Here is a 23,644-nt window from a genome sequence, read left to right on the forward strand (position 1 = left end):
CCGCGGGCAGGGCCGGCCGGGCCGGGCTCCGCGGCGCTCCCCGCTCACCTTCCGAGAGCTCCAGCTCCAGCTCGGCCAGCTGCTCGCGGACCTCGCGGGGCAGCGAGGACACGGCGGCGGGCTCGGCCATGGCGGCGGGCGGGCTCGGGGCGCGGCGGGGCTCAGCGGCCGCGGGGCGCGGGGGCAGCGGGAGCGGCCGCAGCCTCCGCCATGGCTGAGCCCGGCGCCGCCGCCACGTGACCGCGCGGTGCGCGCGCCCGCCGCGCCCCCGCTGCGCCCCCGCGCGGCCCCGCCCCGCGCTGCGCCCGCGCCTTCCGCGCGCCTCGGCCCGCTTCGGTTCGGGTCTGCTCGCTTCGGCCCGGTTCGGTTCGGTTCTGATCGGTTCTGCTCCCTTCGGCCCGGTTCTGCTCCTGGGCCCAGGCCTGGTTCTGTTCCCCGCACCCGATCCCGGTTCCGCTCCCGCGCCGTGTCCCACTCTCGCTCCTGGTTCTGCTCCCGATCCCTGTGCCCAGTCCTGGTTCTGTCCCCAGGCCCCGGTCCCGGTCCCGATTCTCGGTCCCGGTCCTGACCCCTGGCCCTGTTCCGCTCCTACCCCAATTCTGGTTCTGGGCCCCGGTTCTGCTCCTGATGCCGTCCCCGCTCCTGGTTCTGCCCCCGGGCCCCGCCTCCGGTCCCGGTTCTGCCCCCGAGCCCTGCCTCCGGTCCCGGTTCTGCTCCCAATCTCCGGTCCCGGTTCTGCCCCCGGGCCCAGCCCCAGCCCCGATTCCAGCACCCTCCGGACACGGTGCTGTCCCCCGGGCTGACCCTGCCGGGGCAGGGACTGGACCCAGGGGGACGGACCCGGTCCTGACCCACTCTGGGATTGTGGCACAAAGCCCTGGGACCCCCAAGGGTCCCCCCGAGCCCCCCCCAGGCCCCCCTGAGCCCACCCAAGGGTGTCCCCTTCCCCCCCATTCTCAGAACCCCACCAGCACCACGAACATTTCCCCCTCCACAGACACAAGGAAGAGCGCAGAGAGTTGTGGTTTAAAGTTTTTTTTTTTTCCTTTTTTTTTTTCTTTTTTTTTTTTGGTTTGTTTTCTCTTTTTTTTTTTTTTTTTGGTGGGGTTTTTTTTCTCTTTTAAATCAGCTTTATTTTTCTAACTGTTATTTCAATTTCCCATAGCACCTTGGCAATGTCAAAAACAAATACAAATACATGTATTATCATTTGAACACTTAAAGCATGAACCTACTTTACACAAATTTTGTTTTGGACATTTTGACAACAGGAAGAAACCAGAACAGACAGTCTAAAAGCCAGATAAAGTCGCTTTTTTTCTCCTTTCCTACCACTTTGAAGAGAGATCGTCAATGCCAAGGGGAAGCTGGATTCATCCGGGAGGAACAAGATGTCTGTAGTAACTCGAGCTCAATATATTATCTGAATATTTTGTATTCTATAAAAATTAGAACAAAACCCATTTATGCACAGTCTGTTTACATTTGAAGTTGCATTTTTTTTTTCTGGAAACTGTATCCATAACTGAAGTTCCATAAAAATAAACATCTGGTTCTTAAATATAAAATTTTAAAGTTGTTACAGGTTAGTTTGCAGATGGATTTTTTTTATTTTTCAGAAATAAGTTGCTTTAACTCCATTTCAAGTCCTCCCAACTGTACATTAAAAACAGACTCAAGGAACCTCTTGAAGTGCCTGCGTTAAAGGCACTGAAGAGAAGAGCCAACTAAAATATTCCAACCCAAAATCATGTACCATCCTAAAGGAAGCTCAGACTATATGGAATATATACACGCAAAGAAGAGCATGATAAATCATTCAGATTAATGGCAACAATCTTACGTTTCAGAAGGAAATATCAAAATTAGAAACAAAAAAACTCTATTGCATATCTGTAGTAATCAAGGATTTACAAAAAAACTCATCAGAAGCCGTTTTCCCCCCGAAGTGCATTTCTGTTGCATCGTCTGTAATACAATGGTGCATTTTACAAATTTAAAATATCATCTGTACATAGCAGATATCTCAGCCCAGGTCACCTGGGAACAGTAAAAATCGCAGACAGTTTCAAGACAATTAAGCTGATATCGACAAAGTAGTAAGGCCATAGCTATTTAACTACAGTAAAGCATTGATTAAGTCACTTATTTGCTACTGATCTGCCACAGTATCATCTTTCTCTTCTGGTTAATAGCGGGTTACTTTTTATTTTTTTCTTTTTATTTTTTTTTCCTACAGCTAAAACTGCACCATCATACTGTGCCAGGCTAATTAAAAAAAAAACAAAAACAACAAAACAACGAGAGCAGGAATGTAAGGTACTATAAAACTAACTTAATGTTAGAAATCAAAAGAAACAAAACTTTTTGCACTTTTAATTTCACTATCACATGCAAAGAATTTCTTCTTTTCACTCCCCAGCAGAAGCACGAGGGAGTGCCCCCATCTTTTCCACAGGCAGTAAATTGGAAAAGAGCTGAACTGGGAAGTGGATCTCTGTCCCTACCAGAAATCAACAACTCTAAAAAACAAGTCACAGTTCCTAAAACTGAAATTTCGGTGTGATTTGCCCCTCCTGGTGCGTGGTGTCAGCAGAGCGGGGCAGTTTTTATCCCATGAGGGTACAGCCAGGGGGACCACGGGGAGCTCAGAGTGGTGACAGGGACAGCTCCAGCACTGCTGACACAGAAATCCACAAATCCAGGAGCTCCACAAATCCAGGAGCTCCACAGACCCAGGAGCTCCACAAATCCAGGAGCTGCCCCAGCAGTGGGGCTGGCCCCAAACCCCCTCTGTCCCAGTTTCCCCAGTCTGCCCAGTGGGTAAACTGGTGGGGGCTGACACAAGAGCCTTCCCCAGCCCAGCACGGGGAGGAAAAGGCAAAGCCAGGCCCTGCCAGGTCCCAGTGCTGAGAATTCCCACCCCAGTTTCACAGCCTCTGTACCCAACTGGGAATTTCCCCCTGCACAGAAAAGAAAAGACAGAAAAAAAAAGAAACCCCAAACCACAGTTGGAAGTGGTGGAAGGGAAATGCTCACGTGCAATCCTTGCAGGCAGGGGTGAAATAAATCATTCCAAGTGCCCCAAGCTGAGGGAATTTTGGATATGCTGGAAAAGCAAAGTTACAACCCGAGCTCCATCCAGGGCACGAGGGCCACGAGGAGCTGCTGGAAACACTCCCAGACTCACAGAGCAGCCCTTCCCCATCACCAGGAGGATGGAGTGGGTTGGGTTTCCCCACATCTGATCTCTGATGGCAAAATTCCATTTCACCACTCAGGTGCTCTCAGCACGAGCAAATCTCTGACACTGGATCAGGGAATTCTGAGCAACCTCTGCACCTTCCCTCACAACTCCTCCTCCGAACAGCCCAGAGCTGTCAGCACCCAAAGCTTCCTCAGCATCCCAGAACATCTCCCTAAACACCCAAGAACCACCTACAGGCTTGTTCTGTTCCAGTTCGGCTGCAGGAATTGTTTATAGAGCCTTTGAAATGAATTCAACGTTGCATTCGTTGCATTTCAGCACTTTTGACACTAAATATTGAAGCTTTCCTATCATTCCAACAAGAGTAACGTTATCAAAGGGAGAAGGGTCTGTAAGAATCCCTAAACTGTGGATGTGATCAACGATTTTTTTTACTAAATTAAAAAAAACCTCCCAAACCCAGTACAGGTAGTTTCCAAGTGAATAGTGATTTTGGGGGTGTTTTATATATATCTATATATATCTGTATATATAAATATATATATTTCCTCATGCTTGAGGGCCCAAGGAAAGGCAGGGAGCTGAGCTGGGGGAGGCTGAGGTGGGAGATCAGGAAAAGGCCCTGCCCAGGGTGGGATCAGGCACTGAACAGGATCCCCAGGGAAGGGCTGGCAGCTCCCAGCCTGTCTCATTTCCAGCAGCATTTAGAAAATGCTCTCAGGCACAGGGTGGGATTTTGGGGTGTCTGTGCAGGGCCAGGGGATCCTGCTGGGTTCCCTTCCTCAGCCCACTCGATGATTCTCTGACTCTCTCTTGAGAACATGCCCAGAAATGAACAGTTAACCTCATAAATACATTGTATTGTGTCATGAATCGACTCAAAAGCAATCGCCAAGCTGAATAATAAGTTAGAGAAATGACAACTCTGGCTTTATATATATATTTATAAAAATAGATATGAGTGTTGTCCAAGCAGTTGATAGAGAATTCCTACTGAGGCCCAAGGGTTATCTGGCTAAGAAATCAGAAGATGAAAAATTTCACAGTTATTTGAACTGCCACTTACATTCATTCTATGGCAACACGAGCATATATTACTAAGATGGTTACGGAATATATCACAATTGAGTTTTCCAGTGTTCACAACTTACAACTTTAAATTTGTACACTTGCTATTCACTAAAAAAAAAAAAAAAAAAAAAGAGGAAAAAATAAAAGATGTGATTCTTACTGCTAGAAGCTACTTTTCCCTAACACTTTATACAGAACTTTGAACCCTGGTATGCTGATTTTGGCAGATTAATGCGCTGAATGTTCCTATTTCTGTCATTAATCACCCTGAAACTTAACCCCTTACTGCACAATAGTGTTGCAAATTCAGTCAGCACACAGCTGGCAGGGAGCCACAGCTCCAGCAGCTTCTCTGAACACGAGGGGATTTCTTCAGCTCTGCATCTTTAGTTCCACTTGAAACAGTTCAAACCCAGTCAGTTGCTATGACATCAGCTGTAAACAAGGAGTTCCCAGGAGTCTAAACCCTGATTTGTGGCAATACAGCAGCCAACAGCCCATTGCAGAGCCAGCACAGAGAAAACAGCTCTGGTGTGCTGCCCAGTCACCCAGAGATGACAGCGAGTGCCCAGAGTTCCCACCTGCAAGGCAGAATTCCACGTCTGCAGCTGGAATTCCAGGCTCTTTACCTGTGCAGGTAACACCAGGTGCTGTGCAGCCACCTGCCCGTCCTGCCCTGGGGCTGCCTCAGGAAAACACACCAAGAAAAATGCACTAAAGTCTGTAATAAAGAAATCAGAGAAAGTAACAAGAGAGGGAAAAAGCAAACAAACAAACCCCAAACCTAAGGAGCTGCCCTCAAAAGGAGGCGAGCAAAGAGGGCATAATAAAAACTCTCACGTGCTCCCTTTGCCTCCTTCCACTACGACACAATTTCTGCTGTCCACGCACTCTCGTCTACAATCCAGTATCCTGCAAAACTTATACCTTAAAAAGCTTGCTGAATGAGAGATTAGTAAGGTCAAGAGACTCTACTTCAAGCTGGAAACACATGGGTTACTACAGTAGTACATTCAGTTTTCATCATCAGTGACTAAGTGATGACAACAGTCCTGGCTGCACTCGCTCCGCTCACGCTGCTGCAGAGGCCTCTGCAATGCCAGGCCATCCCTGGCAGACACACCAGCCCACAAGCCAAACGTTAAATAGGTTAAAAACAAAGTTCTAATTTTACAGAAATGCTCATTTTCCAAAAATAATATTCTCTTATCCTTTTCCTCCTACGCCGAGGGACAGGTTCATTTGTCAACTCGTATTCTTTCACTTTGTCAAAACGCTACTCTCACAATCCCAAAGCTGATTTCAAGCAGGAAACCCTCTGCAAATTTAAAAAAAAAAACAAAAAAAATACAAAAATTATAATCTCTCTATTTATAGTGATTGGAATCCTCCAGCATTTGCGAAATCACTTCTCGAGATGAATTTTGGGACCCTCCGCAACTTCCTCGGCACAAAGCCACGCTCCGGTTCAGCAATTCCCCTTCCCGAATCCTTCCCTCCTCAGGTCTCTGTGCTGCCCTGAAGTTCACAGCTCAGGTTAAAAGAGAATTGTTGGCTGGCCCAGCGTTACTTTGGTGACCGGGGCGGCACGTGCTGCTCCTTGTACTGCTCCTTGCCCGCGCGGCGCGGCGCTCCCTGAGGCGAAGATCTGCGTCCAAACTGGCGCCTCTGTTCCCTGATTTTGCCAGCAGCAGCAGCAGCAGCAGCAGCAGCAGCTCCCCTGGGGGCCCCGCTGCCGCGGAAGCCGGGGTAATCCTTCATTCGGGGCTCGGCCCTCTCGTGAGGAGCCTTCTCCGGAGCTTTCTCCGCCGCGCCGCTCTCGTCGGCTTTGGCGGGGGGGACGATGTTGGCGCGGTGCTCCCTCAGCGGCTGCACGGGGGCTGCAGGGGGCTCCTTTGGGGGTTTCGGGGCTGCAGGGGGCTCCTTTGGGGGTTTCGGGGCTGCAGGGGGCTCCTTGGGGGGTTTCTGGCAGACTTCGGCGTAGCTGAGCTTGCGGGGCTCCTTTGGGATCAAGGAGAAGAGCGGGGTTTATGCACCGTGACCACCCAGGCTGGCCCAGGCACAACAGCAGCACCACACACACAGGGAGCTCCCCCAGCACGTCCTGGAGCAGCTCCCCGTGCCCCTCCCTGCCCTGGGCCTTACCTGTGCTGACAGGGCAGGAGCTGCACCTGCCTGAGCAGAAGGGGAGGAGCTGTTTGTCCTCGGGGGCTTTGCAGCACCCACGGGACTGACGGGTGCCGGCGGAGAAGCTGGGCTGGCCACGTCCTTTGGAGCAGACACTTCTTCTGGTTTGCTCTCTGGCTGAACCGTGCTGATAAACCAACAACAGTTCAAATTAAAGCCTAGCCACACTCATGTTTCAGAGATTATTTCCTTTCTCTGAAGTCACAAGTGCAGGACAGAAGAGCACAGCCACTCCCACCACAATCTGTGCTTTCCATCTGGTGGCCTCTGGAGAAGATTTCACCCAACTTTACTGCTGGACACTGGTGAGACTTTGCTAGAACAGCAAATGAGTCAGCAGCACCTCGGCAGCCCAAAGGGTCACCAGGCTCTGGGGACATCAGGTCCAGCACTGCCAGATGGGTGAGGGAGGGATTGTCCCACTCTTCTGCACTGGGGCGGCCTCACCTCAGTCCCACAGTTTGGAAAACATCTGAAGCTGTTGGAGAGGGTCCAAAGCAGGGACAGGGGGATGGAGGAGGCTCTGGAGGAGCGGCTGAGGGCTCTGGAGAAGAGACTGAGGGGAGACTCCCTGGGGCTGCAGCTTCATCCCGAGGGGCAGCTCCGACCTCTGCTCCCTGTGACAGGGACAGGAGCCAGGGAAGGGCTGGAGCTGTGTCAGGCAGGGTTGGGTGGGAGATCAGGAAAGGTTCTTCCCCCAGAGGTGCTGGCACTGCCCAGGCTCCAGGGAATGGGCACAGCCCCGAGGCTGCCACAGCTCCAGGAGTGTTTGAACACTGCCAGGCACAGGGTGGGATTGCTGGGGGGTCTGTGCAGGGCCAGGGCTTGGACTGGATGATCCCTGAGGGTCCCCTCCTGCTCAGAACATCCCTGATCCCTTGTTGTGCCCACGTTCTCTGCATACCTCAGCCCCAGGGGCTCGGCCTGGCTCGGGGAGCTGGCGCTGGGCACGGGCGCTGGGGCAGCGCCGGGCGTTTGTTCATCCAGAGCAGGAGCTGGGCAGGGGCACTGGGAGTCTTTGCTTTCCTGCACACAGAGCACAAGTTGTAAAATACACAACAATCCTCCAATCGCTCCATTATGGCACTGCAAGACACCTGGGGAGTCCCAAAGGCTGCTCGAGTCCTGGTGACAGGAATCTCACTTCTTTTGGACCATCACCTCTAGAGCAATACCTCTTTATAGAGGCACAACAAGCACTGGGTAAAACCAGAACTAAGGCTGGATCACCCAGAATATCAGTGCTGGGTCTCACCAGCTCAAAGAACGACTTCATCTGGAAAGATCCTTACCCACACCCCACCAAACTGTTCCTACAACAGCCAACATTCCTCCTGTGCCTGCTTTATCCCTGAACATCGCTGAGTTTACAACGAGCCCTAGCTGCATTCCCACAAAAAAAAAGGGAAAATGCACTGTTCTGTGACTGTTCTGGGATTAAAGCACTGCAGTACACGGCTCTGACCAACCAACCCTTGAACAGGGCAAAGGGAGCCACAGCTCCCGTGTGGGTACAGAAACAGGATCAGGCACCTTCTCTTTGCAGACTCCTTTTACAATGTCAGACATTCTGCTCTCCAGCACCGGCTCTCCCAGAATTTTTGCTGTGCTGCCAGGCAAAGGTGGGAAATTGGATGCAAGCAAGTCAAACTTTGGTGTCTGAGTCTTTGTTTCTGCTGAAGGCTGAGGTCTCTGGAGAAGGAAAACACGAGTTAGTGGAATTGGAACACCGAGCAGTGAAAGCCCTGAGCAATGCCAGGCAACTTCCTAGAAAAACTGTAAACCCCCAATGAAATCTGAGGATTTAAGGACTCTGCCACTCCTTTGATAAGTGGGAAGCCAACACTCTGCACTTTGTGTGACTCCCTGCGAAAAGGGAAGCAGAACTCACTGAAACTCGGTCGTCCTCCCGTCTCCTCCGACCTCTGAACACGTTCCTCCTGTAAAGACAAGAACACCAGTCAGTGCACCTGCTTTAATTCTGGGGACAAATCAGTTACTTTATTTTAAAGACACCTCACTGTCTTAGTGCCAGCTGTTTGTCAGAGTAACCACCAGCTGGAGAGCGAAGCTGGAACCATTCCTGCTCCCAGGCCAGCATTTACTGCTCCTGTTTTACTTAAGCTTATCAAGTTTTCTCATGGCTGCTCCTTACAGAAATATATTTTGTGCTGATGGTCGATATCTTTGGCTCACACAAGCCAAGTCCCAGCTGCTGGGACACAGGACAACCCAAACAGGGTTTGGCAGCCCTTTACCTGCCCCTGCCGACGCCGTAATCGCCGTTCTGCTCCAGCGCTGCCGTGGGAGAATCCTTCTGGGAATACCCCTGGTCTTGGTGCCCGGGTAAGGAGCTGTTGTGTCTCTCCATGACAAAATTCCTGGAGCTGGTTCTGCTCAGGTCCCCCACGGGCAGGGCCCCGGCGCCGGGGGGGCCCTCGGGGTGCTCCGAGGTGCCGGACGAGCGGAAATGGGGCTTCACCCTGCGGGCACAGAGCGGGAGCTGTGGGACCCCCAGGACCAGGAACCGCACCACAACCAGCACCAAACGGCCAGAAAATCACAGAATCCACACCATAACCATCACCAAACGGCCAGAAAAGGAGAGGAGCCACACCACAGCCACCACCAAACGGCCAGAAAGGCACAGAAACCACACCACAGCCACCACCAAACGGCCAGAAAGGCACAGAAACCACACCACAGCCACCACCAAACGGCCAGAAAATCACAGAATCCACACCACAGCCAGCACCAAACGGCCAGAAAAATCACAGAATCCACACCATAACCACCACCAAACGGCCAGAAAATCACAGAATCCACACCACAGCCAGCACCAAACGGCCAGAAAATCACAGAATCCACACCACAGCCAGCACCAAACGGCCAGAAAATCACAGAATCCACAACCAGCACCAAACGGCCAGAAAAGGAGAGGAGCCACACCACAGCCAGCACCAAACGGCCAGAAAATCACAGAATCCACACAACCACCACCAAACGGCCAGAAAAGGAGAGGAGCCACACCATAACCACCACCAAACGGCCAGAAAATCACAGAATCCACACCATAACCAGCACCAAATGGCCAGAAAGGCCCAGAATCCACACCACAGCCACCACCAAACGGCCAGAAAATCACAGAATCCACACCATAACCACCACCAAACGGCCAGAAAAGGAGAGGAGCCACACCATAACCACCACCAAACGGCCAGAAAATCACAGAATCCACACCATAACCACCACCAAACGGCCAGAAAATCACAGAATCCACACCACAGCCACCACCAAACGGCCAGAAAATCACAGAATCCACACCACAACCACCACCAAACGGCCAGAAAAATCACAGAATCCACACCATAACCATCACCAAACGGCCAGAAAAATCACAGAATCCACACCATAACCAGCACCAAACGGCCAGAAAATCACAGAATCCACACCACAGCCACCACCAAACGGCCAGAAAATCACAGAATCCACACCATAACCACCACCAAACGGCCAGAAAGGCACAGAATCCACACCACAGCCACCACCAAACAGCCAGAAAGGCACAGAATCCACAACCAGCACCAAACGGCCAGAAAATCACAGAATCCACACCACAACCACCACCAAACGGCCAGAAAGGCACAGAAACCACACCACAGCCAGCACCAAACGGCCAGAAAATCACAGAATCCACACCACAGCCACCACCAAACGGCCAGAAAGGCACAGAATCCACAACCAGCACCCAATGGCCAGAAAGGCACAGAATCCACACCAGAACTCCTGTTTGAGATTGCCCAAAAGATATCCAGGAGGGGAAAAAAACCACCCCAAATCTCAAACAACTAAAAAAAAAATCCCAGGGGTCGCAGAAGAGCCAGAAGAACCCAAGGAAGGATTTTTGCTTTGTCTGGGCCTGCAGCACTGGCACAGGGCATTGGAAATGGAGCTGGAGAAATAAGCCAAGGCCAAGGAACAGACTGATCTGGCCACAGGCAAACAAACTGAACTGAGCCACACGGCCAGGAGTGACTGAAGGTGGCAGATCCAGCCAGGGCAGCTGAGCCCGATCATGCACGGCCAGGCTCAGCCATTCCCAAACCCCCAGCACTGACTCTGCACTTTCCCAGCCCCCAGAATTTCACCCTGTTATCGATTATTCAGCATTAAAGCTGTGCTTCCTTTGAGCACAGACACAGCTCTGCACACTCAGTGCTGCTGCAAGTTCAGGCTCAGGGTCTGAAATGCAGAATTCTCCAGAAAACCTCAGATCCAGCCCAATATGGAACAGTTTTCTGGAGCAGCATTTAGGTGTCTTCAGCTGTTCTCTGCTTTTGGCCCTCACTGGTTTCCTATGCAGCACTGATCAAAGAACCCTAAATTCTCTCTCCTTTGGTAAACTCTGCACATCTCATAATTTAAGGCCAGCAGGAGGATTTTGCACACTTGCTGTTTTTAAACCATCTCGTTATAACATTCCATGAAATCAGAAGAAACCCTAGTGCCAGCCAAAGTACGATTCCTCCATCTCCCTTTCCCACAAGGATGTTGCAACAAATCAGCACAAAATAAATACGAGTGGCTTAAACAAATGTTTAGCTACAGAGAAAACTCCAGCACTTAACTATTAACTGTCTGTATCAAAACAAATCAGGTTTAATGGGCCAGGACAGAAACCCAAAAGCAGCAGCTGGATGAACTCTCCAAACAAGCAGCTCAAGAGATTTGAACACAGATGAATTCACACTTCCCAGCTCCAAGACATATCAAGAACGAGTTTTAAGGGCCCAATAAAGTTTAAGTTTCCCATCAGCAAAAACCACAGGGAGGAAGTGGAATGAAGTCAACTAAATTTTTCCATTTTGTCCAAGTTGTTGTCAAAATCTTCTCGAGTCACTGTTCAGCCCTCAGATCTCATAATCTTACCCGTCATCGAGAAGGCCACAGTCTTGTCTGGGCAGAAGAGCAAAGCAGAAAAGAGAAGGAAAGATAAAGGATGGGAAAAAAAAAAAGAAAAGAGCAGAGAGAAGGAGAAATGATGTGAGAGCAGAAGGAAGGAAGAGCAGGAGGAAGGACAAGCAGGGAGCACAGGCTGCCCAGCCTGCAACTGTGACCTGTTCTCTCTTAGCGCGATACTGGATCATCACTGGGCTGGCAGGACCTGCTCGGGCTCACCCTGCAGCTTCCAGCACTCCAGCTTTGCAGAGGGAAGTCTTTACATAACCAGGATTTTAAAGGCTTGGGGTTCTGCAGATGTGATGTACAAGGAGGCATTTCAAGGTGCCAGTGCTTGGATACACACAGTTCTTGCACATTTGCAGAATCTGTACTTCCAGGAGGGTCCTGAGAGCTTTACAGGTTTTAAGACTGTGCACAATTTAAAGTTAAATTAAAAAAAAACCAAACCACCTTTGTCAAGATGTGAGTTGGGAGCTGAGCAGCTGCAGTTGGAGCAGCAGCTCCATCCTCCAGGCACAGTCACGCTCCCAGCTCCACGTCTGTGCTCAGACTCTGCTGAGTCACCACAGACCAAAGCCTGAAATTCCCCTTCTGCCACAGCCACAGACCTGAACTGCACCACAAACCCCTCACGGCCCTGCTGAGTGATTTCTCCAACAATACCACCAGCAATTCCCGTGATCCCAGCCCTGTGCTGCACACAAACAACATAAACAACCCCCACACGGGTTACTACCCCATTGTATTCACAGAGCAATTGCTCCAGCAACACAAAGTGTTTCCTCCTCCCCAGTGTTTATATCTAAGTCCTTACAGCTCTCAGGAAAGATGGGGATAAAGCAAATAAATGACAGGAACAGCCCCAGCATCGAGCAGTTGGATAAGCAACTCCCACTGCAGGAACCAGCAGCTCCACAAGCCTGATCCCAGCAGGAAAGGCTTATGTTGTGCTGCAGGAGTTTATAATCTGTGTATAACAAACATAATTACAAGTATGACCTTAAGAGGAAGTTATTTATTTGTCTGCAGAAATTCCTCTGAGGCTTTTAAAGGAGTTATCTTTCCTCTCGCCAGCACTGTGCCCATTATTTTAGGATCTTAAGCTGCCACCTTCTACTTCATTTTTTTAAATTAGGTTGAAAAACATCACACATTTGAGAAAACAAAATAAATAATGAGATCCCACCAGAAAGCACTGCATGTGACACGTAAGGAACCCTTGAGGACTCAGCAGTTTAAGTTTTGCAGGAGCAAACACCTGGCAGAACTCTCTCACCTGTTCCTGTGGAACGGGCGACCTATACTCAGAGAAGCAGCATTTGTTTTATATGATCCTGGTGTATTAAAGCCATTCACAAATCCACCATTGGGAAACGGGGCCTGCAACAGACAGAACGGTCTCAGTGGCTGAGCTACAAGGAAAATGTTTGCAGATTAATGATCAGCTTCAGCAGTTACTCATGGCTGTAATTTCACACTGGGCTGCAGCATCTGCTGTGGTGTGAGCTCACTACTCCAGCCAAATCCCCACAGGTTCAGTCTGCATCTGCTTCAGCAGAGTTCCCCCATTCCTGGAAAAGCCATGGGCTCTTCCAGTAACACAAGCTGCAGGATAAATGGAATTTCACACCAAAATTCCTTGAAATACGTGGCAGCCAATGGTGAACTGGCAGCTCCTGTGACAGCGTTGCTTTATCAGGGCTGTGACAGGAGTGCCATAAAACAGAGGGGTCTGACCAAGAGACTGCAACGCCCCCTCACCCTGGTGATTATTGGTGATTATTGGTGATTATTAACCAATAATAATCAGCTGCTGTCACTCACCAGTGGTGTCTCAAAGTAAGGTGCAGGACTGGGAGACCAGGTGTGAGGCACGATGCTGTAAATGGAGTACTGCTGAGGGCTGTACACAGGCTGCATGAACAGGGGGGAGGCAAACTGCGCCTGGCTCTGCACAGGCTGCGGGTACACGCTCGAGTCCAGCACCCGGTAACCATTCTTAGCAAAAAACGTGTTGATGGCTTTTATCCTGGCCTGCAAAGACAGCAAACAGCGCCACGAGTCAGCTGGGAGGAAAGGAGGATGTGGAGTCTTTCTTGCCTGCTGGAGGGATGTGATGGTTGGTTGCTGCTTGTGAATAAAAACTGGTAAAATCGGTTCAGTTTATATTACCACAGCATGATAAGGGGAAGGACACACGTTGCTTTAGCTGGGTGATCTGTAAAAGTGAAGATAAATGCTGCTTTCTACAGCAGGAACTGTCCACACTCCAATCATGACAGCTCCTCTCACAGCACGTGCACTTTGCTCCAGCCTGCTCTGTGCAGCAGCCAACTCCAGACTCCCAGTGGCAGGAACCCCTCTCCTAAGCTCTGCAAACCCAGATTCTGGGGCAGGGGGAGCAGGGAAGTCAGCACAGGAATGTATTTCAGCCCTCCTGGGAAGCAGTGCAGTGAGTAACCAGCAGCACTGGGCTGTAATTTGTCAGAGCTCCCCGTGACCTCGTTCACGTTTGCAGCCAGAGTTAGAGACTATCCCACTTTGCTTCACCATCATCCAAACACAAACAGCACAATTCAATCCCAAAAAAACAGCAGCTAAAGCAGCCTCACCATTACTGGCTTGCCCTGAAAGGTTTTCACTTCTTCCCTTAAGTATTTGAACGCCTGCAGATACAAAAAAGATCAACATTAGAATGTCTTGATGAAGTCACACTTCCCAAAGCATGATTTGACACAAATGTGCAGTCATGTGCTTCCCTGTCAGCCCAGCTAATTTCATTAACACTTTAAATTCAGGATTCCAGTCACAGCCATGAGCACCAAGACAAGAGCCAGAATTACAACCCCACAATCTCTCAACTTTGCTCTTATTCACCAGAACCCGCCAGTAATCTCTTCAAACAACAAAAAGGGGATCAGCAAATATTTCTTTGAGCTCTGGGAAACACACGAGCACTTTCCTGGAGCAGGGGAAGGATCAAAGGCGGGGTGCAGAGCAGGGCAGCCTCACCTGTTGGGCGTCGGTGTCGGACTGGAATGTAACGTACCAGTTGTTGTTGTGAGCAAACTCACAGCTTATCACCTTGGGGCAGTTCTCGTTCTTGAACAGAGCCTTCACCTCCTGCAGAGAGAAGTTCAGGGCTCTTGTACACATTAAAGTCACCCAAGTTTCTGCTCCAGCTCCTCCTGTGACCAGGGATGTTTTCCTGCCCCCTGACCAAATTACCTCTACCTGCTTCTTAACCCACAGATCCTTCTGAGCTCCCAAGATAAAACACAGCAGGCCCAGCTGGTAAGAAAATCAAGATCTGTGCAGAGCTGGTGATATTTTCATATGAAACAGGTAGGAAAAGTGTGGCTTTAGCTCAGCAGAGTCATGGAGACAATGATTCCATGAAATATTTCTAAGTCAAGGCAACCTGACAGCTTTGCAATAATCAGATTGTAAAAAGAGGGACAAGCAGCTGCTCGGTGTTTGCATTAAAAGAACTCATAAAAAATGCTGCTAGACAAACACCCTGTGTTAGAACGTTAAAAAACAAAGAACTAAATCATTCTGTTCACCAAGTATCAGGAGGAATTTTATTATCCTCCCTCCCTGGGCATAATGAGCTCAGCTCACGCTGGGGCTCAATGAATGAGAAATGTTTAGTAACATTTCTTGCTGCCAAAACAACCGTCTGACTTCAAGTGAAGTTATTGCTGGGACACAAATCCAGCCTGAATTCCAAGCTATGCCCTGGACTGATTTATTTTTGGATCTGAAAAGAAACCAGTTCAAACTTCCTTCCAGAAAAGCCGAGCTCGCTCAGCTCTGGTGGAAAAAAAAGAGTTTACTTTAAGAAGGTTTAAATAGAGTGGTAAACAATGGGAAGGGACAATGGCAATAAGTTTTTGTTTTGGCTATTTTGACAACGCACTCAGGTGGGAAAAGTTACTAATGTGGTCTAGAAGAAAAATATCAGTGTTCAATCCAATTAAACACCAGCTGACCTCTTCCTGGTGCTGTTTGAAGCCCTGTTGAAGACACCTCCCAAAACCAGTGACAGAGTTATTTATTTCCTTTCTCTTTGTTTACCTCTATAGGTGTTGTTTCAGGGATCTCACGGAGAATGATAATACATCGTTTGTGGTTTGGTCTGACTTTCTCCCCCCTTTCATCCACTTGTACCATAGGAGAAGCTGAAAATAAAGTATAAAATTTGGACATCTCAGCAGTGGCAGACTCTGAACTTGGAACAAAGAATGAGAATTCAGGATTTTGGAAGAACCTTCTACTCAGTAAAGTTCCTGTCACCCTTTACCAGAACAACAAACCATAACCAGCTCAGACACTACAGCATCCCCCTGAAGCACAGAAGGATTCTTTGTGCTACTGATACAGAGACCAAAATCCCAGACTTACATCTCAGAACTTCAAGAATAAGGTCCATATCCGTTGTGAGCTTCTTAATCCCTTCCATGTTGGCAATTGTCCATATTGGAACAAACTGATCACTGTCCATCTGAGACATCAAGTAGAGATCCTTTGAAAGATTCTCCCTAAAAAGACATAAAATTCTTATTTAGTAAAGATCCTGAACTTTACTTAGAGAAAACTCAAAACAAGAGGATAACTACAGGCTTAAATAAATATTCACCAGTACCATTCACAACCAAGACACCCTCAGATTTTCCCTCCTGGAACAAATCCCAGCAAATCAATACAAAGCAGAGCAAGAGAATTTTAAAAACTTAAATTCCAGTGCCCTAGACATTGGTCAGCACAAAAGGATGTGCCAGAAAGACTCCTGGTGCCACATGGAAAATGATCTCAATGTCTTGTGACTGTGGAGCACAGAAGTCATCCTCATCCAAGGACACGGCTGGAACAGCTGGAGGCTTCCACAGCCCATCAGCAAATCTTGGTTTGTGTTTTTATCAAGATGATATCAAGCCATGGAGAGGGGTATCTGCCAAGGATTTTAATGCAGGGTTTGTACCAAGCTGAGTTAACCGCACGTACCGTGAGAAGCAGAACTCCAGTTGTTTTCTCAAACATTCTCTGATGTCTTCTGTGGACACAGTGGAGCTGCCATCACCTGGAAGGGACCACAGCCACCCTCAGCTCCCACCTTCATGGCAACACCACCAGGCAAGGACATAACCCATGGCACAACACAAGAATGAATCCCTCAGGGTAGGACCAAGGGGAAAAGCTCATGCGAGATGTTTGAGACCCCCAGACCACACCCTCTCAAAATGACCCCACTTTGCCACGTGTTGAGGCCCTCCTGGAGCTTTTTGGATACACATGGACATGTCAGAGCTCCAACTTGGTCACACCACACTTAGAGCAGCTCTGAGAGGATTACAGGCATTGACAGCAGCATTTGAACCTCAACACTCACCAGACACTTCATAGATTTGGTAGCCCAGATCTTCAGTTGCCAGGACAATTCCATTTGCTGACGCCTCATCAACTCCTGTGCCGTTCCTTGTGGCCTCACAGGACGGGGAATACATCACTTCATACTGCTTGCAGCTGTCCTCTGAGATCTCTATGTTACCTGGCAAAGGAACACACCAGCAGCACGAAAACTCCTGTCAGCTTCAGCGTATTTCCCATTTGAAAAATTCTGGCTACCAACCTTAAAACAAATAGTCAAGAAAGCTGTACCTGAGAGTGTCTAACCTTAGCCTGCATTCCTTACACATTGTGTTGGATAGAACTTATACCTCCCCAATTTCTGGTTTGCACTGGGCTCTCAGGGAAAAGTAAATAAAAGTAAATAAAGGATCCTGAAATTGATCCCCTAAGTGGCAGAGGATCTAAAAACCAGCCTTTCCACACAAAATCTAAAATATTTAAGCGAGGTTCCTAAAAACAAGGGATGAAAATTGCTTACACTGCCTCAATTGCTTCACTTTGTTATGAAGAGACAAATGAGTTTCTGTCAGGCAAAGCACAAACCCAGCGCTCTCTCCTCACTTCTGCTGACTTACCAGAAACCTTTGACAAGGCCACACAAGCTGAACGTTCCCTTCTTTATCCCTAACTTTCACTAAACCATTTTGCAGGGAATCTTCTGCATCCTCTGCCACGCTTTGAGTCACCTCAGCTACACCCCGGGTCAAGTCTGAGCCAAGCAAGCGAAACCAGTGGAATCCTCAGTTTTGTGTGGTAAAAGGATGGGAATGGGATGCAGTGGGACAGCCTGGATGGAAAGGAGTTAACCATGGACACTGCACAGGGTCTGCTCCACTACAAAGCTCTCAGCAGCACCAGGACTGCAGGTGGCCCTCAGATCTCACGTTCCTGTTCACAGGGTGCAGTGGGTGCTCGAGTGCAGCAATGAATGCATTTCACACGCTCAGCACCTGCTCCCCTCTTAGCGCGTTACATGGTCATCATCAGGCCCCTGAATCCTGTTCCAGCAGAGCTCAGGCACCTTCCTGAGCCTAAATCCCACTGCTGAGACCCCCCCTCACCCTTATAAACCCCAAAACCCACTGCTGAGACCCCAAAACCCACTGCTGAGACCCCCCTCACCCTTATAAACCCCAAAACCCACTGCTGAGACCCCCACCTTATAAACCCCAAATCCCACTGCTGAGACCCTCCTCACCCTTATAAACCCCAAAACCCACTGCTGAGACCCCCACCTTATAAACCCCAAAACCCACTGCTGAGACCCCAAAACCCACTGCTGAGACCCCCCTCACCCTTATAAACCCCAAATCCCACTGCTGAGACCCCAAAACCCACTGCTGAGACCCCCCTCACCCTTATAAACCCCAAATCCCACTGCTGAGACCCCAAAACCCACTGCTGAGACCCCCCTCACCCTCATAAACCCCACAACCCACTGCTGAGACCCTCCCCACCCTTATAAACCCCAAAACCCACTGCTGAGACCCCAAAGCCCACTGCTGAGACCCCCAAAACCCACTGCTGAGACACCCCTCAGCCTTATAAACCCCAAATCCCACTGCTGAGACCCTCCACCCTTATAAACCCCCTGCTGCTGTCTCGTGACAACCTCAAGGACGAGAGCCCGAGGCTGCTCCTCACACCTGAACTCCCCAGGAAGGGCCATGTCACCACCCCTGTCCCCATGTCACGACCCTGTCCCGACACCTCACCCTCAGCTGGAGTCCCCTGGGCTGCTGCTGTCTCCTGCCACGCGTGCTCTGTGCCATTGGTGGGGGGCACGGCCTCGCCAGTGCCCTGGGGCACTTCTTGCCACACTTTAGCGTTGGGGTTCAAGCCAGCACCCTTCGATGTTACCTGCTGAAGAGATCAGAACACCTGGGTGAGTTACAGGAACCCAGAGAGGCCTCAGAATTCAAGCCAGAAAATACAGGTGAATTTAGTGATTGTCTCTAGAGTTCCATATCTCAAGTGTCTACCCAGCTATTAAGCACCTATGTGATTTTTTTTATTAATGAAAATAGGAAAATCCTTGGTATTTTCCAAGTATTTCGTTTCTACCTCCATTAGAAGTGTTGCCTTCAACCTCTCTTTATTGACATCCGACAACATCAGCGGAGGCAGCGGCTACTCGGCAAGGGCTCTGGGAACTCATAAGCTTTTAAAGACTTGACTGTCATAATGCTCCAGTCCCCTTTCACCAGAAAGGGAAATTTTCCCTCCTCCAGACCCCTTCCTAGAAAGGAAGGTAAAAAAACATATGTCAAGGAGAAGAAACTGAATAACTTCACGGAATTAGTGACATCTGTACTAAGCGAGCATCGCCTGTGCTGTGCCAGGATTCCTCCTGAACTTACCCGTGCCCTACCCCATTCCCCCGGGAATCTTGGAACTTGTAACCAAGGAGATTAAAGGGTTTGGATTGCCAAGACAAACTTACACACCATCCCAGCCTGCTGGGGAGAGAACGGGATCTTCTCACTTTGGGTCTGGGCAGCAAGGACCATCATTAGAGTGAGAGGGTTACCAGTGAGACAGACAAGAACTGCAAAACTGCAAAACTCCAGCCTGGCACCTGACAGAGAAACGCTCATTCCCACAGCACAACAGAGTCCTTCAAGGCCCCTCTGCCAAAGCTGCTCACAGGCATTCGGGTGAGGAATTCAACAACCCAGCAGCAGCATGGAGGGGAAACACAGCTTTTGCTCCTTTCACATGGTGAAATAATAACTGTAGTTATAGGGTCGTGAATAAAACTACCTTTTTGTAAAAATTCTCCCCCCAAAATATCCCAACACGCCTCAAGCAGCTCAAACAGTTCCTCCAGCCACCGAACCATGCTGCACTCCTCTGCTGTGCAATTTGCTGGACTTTAAAAGGTGAAAGCCATTAATCCAGCTCACATCCACAGAGGCACAGATAAGCACGTTGGACATGCTGCAGGCTCCTGGATCCTGAAGTTAAGGAGTGGCTCACGACCAGGCCTCAAACATACAGCACAAGGATAAGGGAGCAGTTGCAATAGCTTTAGAGATAATTCCTCTGCCAAGGTCACACCTCGTGCCAGAGCTGCTTGCTGCAAGGACAAGCTCCAGCTCAGGAACAAGAAGCCTTCAAACGCTGGAGAGGTTCAAGACAACCATGTGAGAAACAAAACAAAGCTCCGAGATTCAAACCCCCCACGCACAACTGATTTAATCCACATAGCAACAGAGTCCTCCCCTCCCATTAATCTTTGCCCAGGAGCAGAGCTGGAAACAGTTCAGGGTGAAAGGACACACGTGCGTTTCCCTTTGCACACTTCAGAGTAGTTGTTCCCCAACTAAACAACCTAAAAGCAAAACCCAGTAACCTGCTGCACCCCCAGGCTCTGTCACTGACGTTCAGCAGCTCCAAACAAAGTTCTGCTCAGGTTCTGGTCACTCCTGGGGCAGCATCACCCACCCACAGGGGCTCCTGCTCAGGTCCCAGCAGGTCCCAGTTCCTTAAATTTACTTTTCAATAAAGCAAAAAGAGACGCATCCAAAAGATGATTCATTCTTCTCTAAAAATAAACTATGCCTCACTACCTACATCTCTGAGAGTAGCACTGAGCTCAGACCTGAAGTAATTTGAAGGAATAAATGTGATAAAGTGAAACTGAAACACTACGAGGTGGTTACTGCATTTCTGGAGGTGATTGGGACTAAAAGCTTCTCTGGGGAAGCGATGAACGGACCATGAACACAAGGGCTGGGACACACACCTGGAACAGAGCGTGGGCCACTTCCCCTTGTGCTACAAACACTGAGCTGTAACAGCCCAGCACGATCCAGTCCTGCTCTCACTCATCTTACAGCAAAACCCCACGGACTGGAGAGGATAAAAAGTCCCTAATTTACATCAGCTTTTGGGAAATTCACGCTGCTCTCTGTGAGCAAAACTGCTCCGTCCTGGCCAGCGGCTCTTCAGAAGAGAAGGCCAAAATATCAATTCTTGCTTATTTAACTGAGGCTGCAAGCGCCGAGCCCGTGGGATTGGCTGCAGCTCGATCCTCCCAGCTGCTATCGGGAACTTTCATGACGAGGTTAAAGCTTTACAGAGTGACAAAGGTTGGGAACACTCGCTGGGATCCACGAGCTGACAAAGCTCTCCTCCTCAGCAGTTCCCCCTCTTATTCACGCTACTTCCAGCAAATGTGGATCAAAGATACTCCTCCAGCAACTCCTAAAAATTGGCTGTTGAAGACAATTCTCATTGTGAAATATGGCAAAGGATATTTTTCTTATTGTAATTACGTCTAAATTACACTTAGCCAGATTCAATTAAGCTAACAAAAATGCAGGCATTCAGGAGTTTTAAAGCATTTGATTTTAATATTAACTCAAATTATTCTGCAACCAAAACCCTAACCCAGAGCTTGTGACAGATTTCCTGGAGTAGACAAACTCTGAACCAGAATCAAAGCAAAAAATCCAGACGAGAATTTAACCAAACTTGTGAGGGGAGAACCTAACCCTTTTCCACAAATGGAAATGTAAGCAGATGGAAAAACCCCAAGGTCAGCAAAGGTACGTGAGGCAGCCAAGAGAAGCCTTTGCTGGCTGGGGGACAGGCAGGCCGGGACCCCGAGGGGCTCAGTGGGACCCCTCCTCAGAGCTCATCCAGAGGCTGGATAAGGAGCAGCTGGTGTCAAACAAACACACAGAACTTTTCCAGAGCTGCTGGCAGGTTTCAGGTAGCAGTTCTGTGCTCTCGGTGTCCCAGGTGACACTCACGGTCACCTCAGTGGTCACAGATGCTCCCACGGGGGCTGCAGGGTTTTCTGAGCCCCCCGTGCCCAGGGGAGCCTCTGCCACCCCCTGGAAAAGCCCAGGCACGGGTGTGCTCTCTGAAAGGTGTCACACGAGTGTGAACAGGGCCAGCGTGGGAGCCTCACCTGCTCGAGAGGGCCAACAACACTCAGTGCTGCCCACAGCCCTGGATTTGTAACCAGGAAACATCACGGGCAGCATTTCACCCACCCAGAACACACAGACTGCCAGTTCCCCAATAAATTACAAATATATGGAATTAGGAGAACATACCCATCTGAGTGGAGCCCAGCAGCCATTCTCAATTCCATTTCTCTCGATGCATTCATTAATATTCCCAATCCTAATCATTAATTGTTAACAGCACACAGATGCTGGCTTAGAGAGAGAAAAAAAGCCTGCCCCAAACATAAAGGTATGAAACAGCATGAGCCTTACACAGCCATCACTGCAGAGATTTGGAACTAAAGGATGGTGAAGGAAACCCAATTCCACCTGCACATTTACACCTCAAGTAGATCTAAAACAAACACTGACAGCTACAGCAACTCAGCCAATCCCCCAGAAAACCTCAGGGCTTTCACCCATCCTGTGGGTTATTTTCCAGGCATCCCCAAAGATCCCCAGATTAAAACTGTTTTCTGCTCCCAAGCATCCAATGCAGCATTCCAGGACACCTAGCTCTGAACTCCAGCTCTCTGCCCTGGCAGTGAAAAGAAACCTTCTGAAAGCTCAGGAACTCAAAATTAAATATTACTGAGGCTTCCAGAACTAAGATCACAGAAACTCCCAGCACCATCAGAAGAAGATCAGAGTTGAGTTTGTGCTTTAATCCTCAAAATGCCGAAGTGCTGATGAGCTCCAGCTCCATCCCCATCGCTGCATTCCCGAACCCGCCGCTCAGGCCGGGATGAGGCAGCAGCTCCTGCCCCCGGCAGCCCCAGCAGTTCCTCTTCCCGCACAGCACCGCAACCCCTCATCCTCCAGACCCGCGTTCGCGACAAACTTTTATTCCTCTCCGCGAAGCCAAGGAACGTTCAGCTCGGAACGGAGGTGATTCGCTTAAGAAAAAGAACGTGTTTCCCACACTGCTTTATTTAGAGGTTCCTAACCACGGAGCACATGTTGGTGTTTGTGTGTGAGCCCAGCAGCACCAGCTCAGCCCTCACACGAACAAAACCCCTCGGCAGGACCCCCCCGAGCTGAGCCCTCCCGGGCAGACACAGCCCGGCTCCCCCCGTGCCTGCCCCGGCCCCGGCAGCTCCTCGCTCCGAGCACGTTTCGGGACAAAACTCGGTGCAAAGTTTGGAGCGGCCACCCGGGTTCGTTGGGCGAAGGCTGGGGCCGCTTCACCGACCCCGTGAAACGCCGCGAGCGGGTGAAGCCCCGTCCCGGCCACAGCGGACACGGCGCCCGCCCTCCCCGGTGACCTCCAGGGCCGGGCTGGGCCGCGCTCCTCAGCCCGCCCGGGCTCGGCGCGCCGGGAACGGCAGCACCGCCCCTCCTCCCGCGCCATAAACCGCCCGCAGGGTTAATTAACGCAATTAACGAGGCGCCGCGCTCGGGGCCGGCCCCGCGGGGCCTCGCCGCGTGTGGAGAGGCCGGGCCGGGCCCGCTCCCGGGAGGCCTCGGGGAGGCCCCGCGTGTCCCGCGTCACCTTCACGGCCGGGCCGCGGCGGCACCCGAAGGTCACGGCGGCGCCTCCCCCGCCCCCTGCCCCGGCGGAACCTTCCAGAGCGCCCACCGAGCCCCCCCGCCCGCCCGGCGGCCGCCGCGCCCGGATCTGCTGTGTCAGCCCCGTCCCCTCCCCCGGCGCGGCGTGCGCGGCCTCCCGCCGCCGCCTCCCCGCCACATGGCCCGGCGCCGTCACCTCACCTCCACGAACAGCAGCATCGTGCCGCCGCGGCCGGCGGGCCCGCGCTCCCCGGTGCCCGGAGCGGCGATCGGGACACGCGGGCTCCGCCTCCGGCCGCGCCGCCCGGCCCGGCCCGTCCCGCCCGCTCCCCGC

The 23,644-nt window shown here is 50.5% G+C and overlaps 2 protein-coding genes across 7 annotated transcripts in view; both read right to left on the minus strand.

Annotated features, from left to right (window-relative positions):
- DIP2B (disco interacting protein 2 homolog B) overlaps positions 1-240 on the minus strand; it is a 61,362-nt gene extending 61,122 nt beyond the window's left edge. For all 3 annotated transcript variants that reach the window (XM_063421023.1, XM_063421022.1, XM_063421021.1), the window contains exon 1: positions 49-240. In XM_063421023.1, the coding sequence (XP_063277093.1) occupies positions 49-130 (82 nt within the window). In that variant the 5' untranslated portion in view covers positions 131-240. The remainder of the gene's footprint in view (positions 1-48) is intronic.
- Positions 241-1,107: 867 nt separating this feature from the next.
- On the minus strand, positions 1,108-23,636 carry LARP4 (La ribonucleoprotein 4). Of its 4 annotated transcripts, none has more exons than XM_063421038.1 (17): positions 23,512-23,636; positions 18,905-19,079; positions 18,556-18,700; positions 16,821-16,979; positions 16,436-16,511; positions 15,836-15,972; positions 15,509-15,612; positions 14,441-14,551; positions 14,041-14,094; positions 13,253-13,462; positions 12,705-12,808; positions 8,725-8,949; positions 8,358-8,406; positions 8,000-8,158; positions 7,371-7,492; positions 6,425-6,593; positions 1,108-6,280 (listed from the first exon to the last, which is right to left on the minus strand). In XM_063421038.1, the coding sequence occupies exons 2-17, from the start codon at positions 18,953-18,955 to the stop codon at positions 5,846-5,848; spliced, it is 2,310 nt and encodes a 769-aa protein (XP_063277108.1). In that variant the 5' UTR covers positions 18,956-19,079; positions 23,512-23,636; the 3' UTR covers positions 1,108-5,845. The 4 variants fall into 4 exon arrangements, with proteins under 4 accessions (XP_063277108.1, XP_063277107.1, XP_063277110.1 ...); XM_063421037.1 differs by having other exon boundaries at positions 18,556-18,703; XM_063421040.1 differs by lacking the exon at positions 18,905-19,079 and having other exon boundaries at positions 23,512-23,626.
- Between the last annotated feature and the right edge of the window lie 8 nt (positions 23,637-23,644).

The sequence above is a fragment of the Prinia subflava genome, chromosome 34 (assembly GCF_021018805.1).
Source record: "Prinia subflava isolate CZ2003 ecotype Zambia chromosome 34, Cam_Psub_1.2, whole genome shotgun sequence".
NCBI lineage: Eukaryota > Metazoa > Chordata > Aves > Passeriformes > Cisticolidae > Prinia > Prinia subflava.

Coding starts and splice junctions, on each gene's coding strand:
- LARP4 (XM_063421037.1), bottom strand. CDS start 18,955: ATGTTGTCGGATGTCAATAAAGAGAGGTTGAAGGCAACACTTCTAATG. Junction 18,704..18,904: donor AGGCAACACTTCTAATGGAG/GTAGAAACGAAA, acceptor TGATCTCTTCAG/CAGGTAACATCGAAGGGTGC. Junction 14,552..15,508: donor CTGAAACAACACCTATAGAG/GTAAACAAAGAG, acceptor TTCTCTCTGCAG/GAGGTGAAGGCTCTGTTCAA.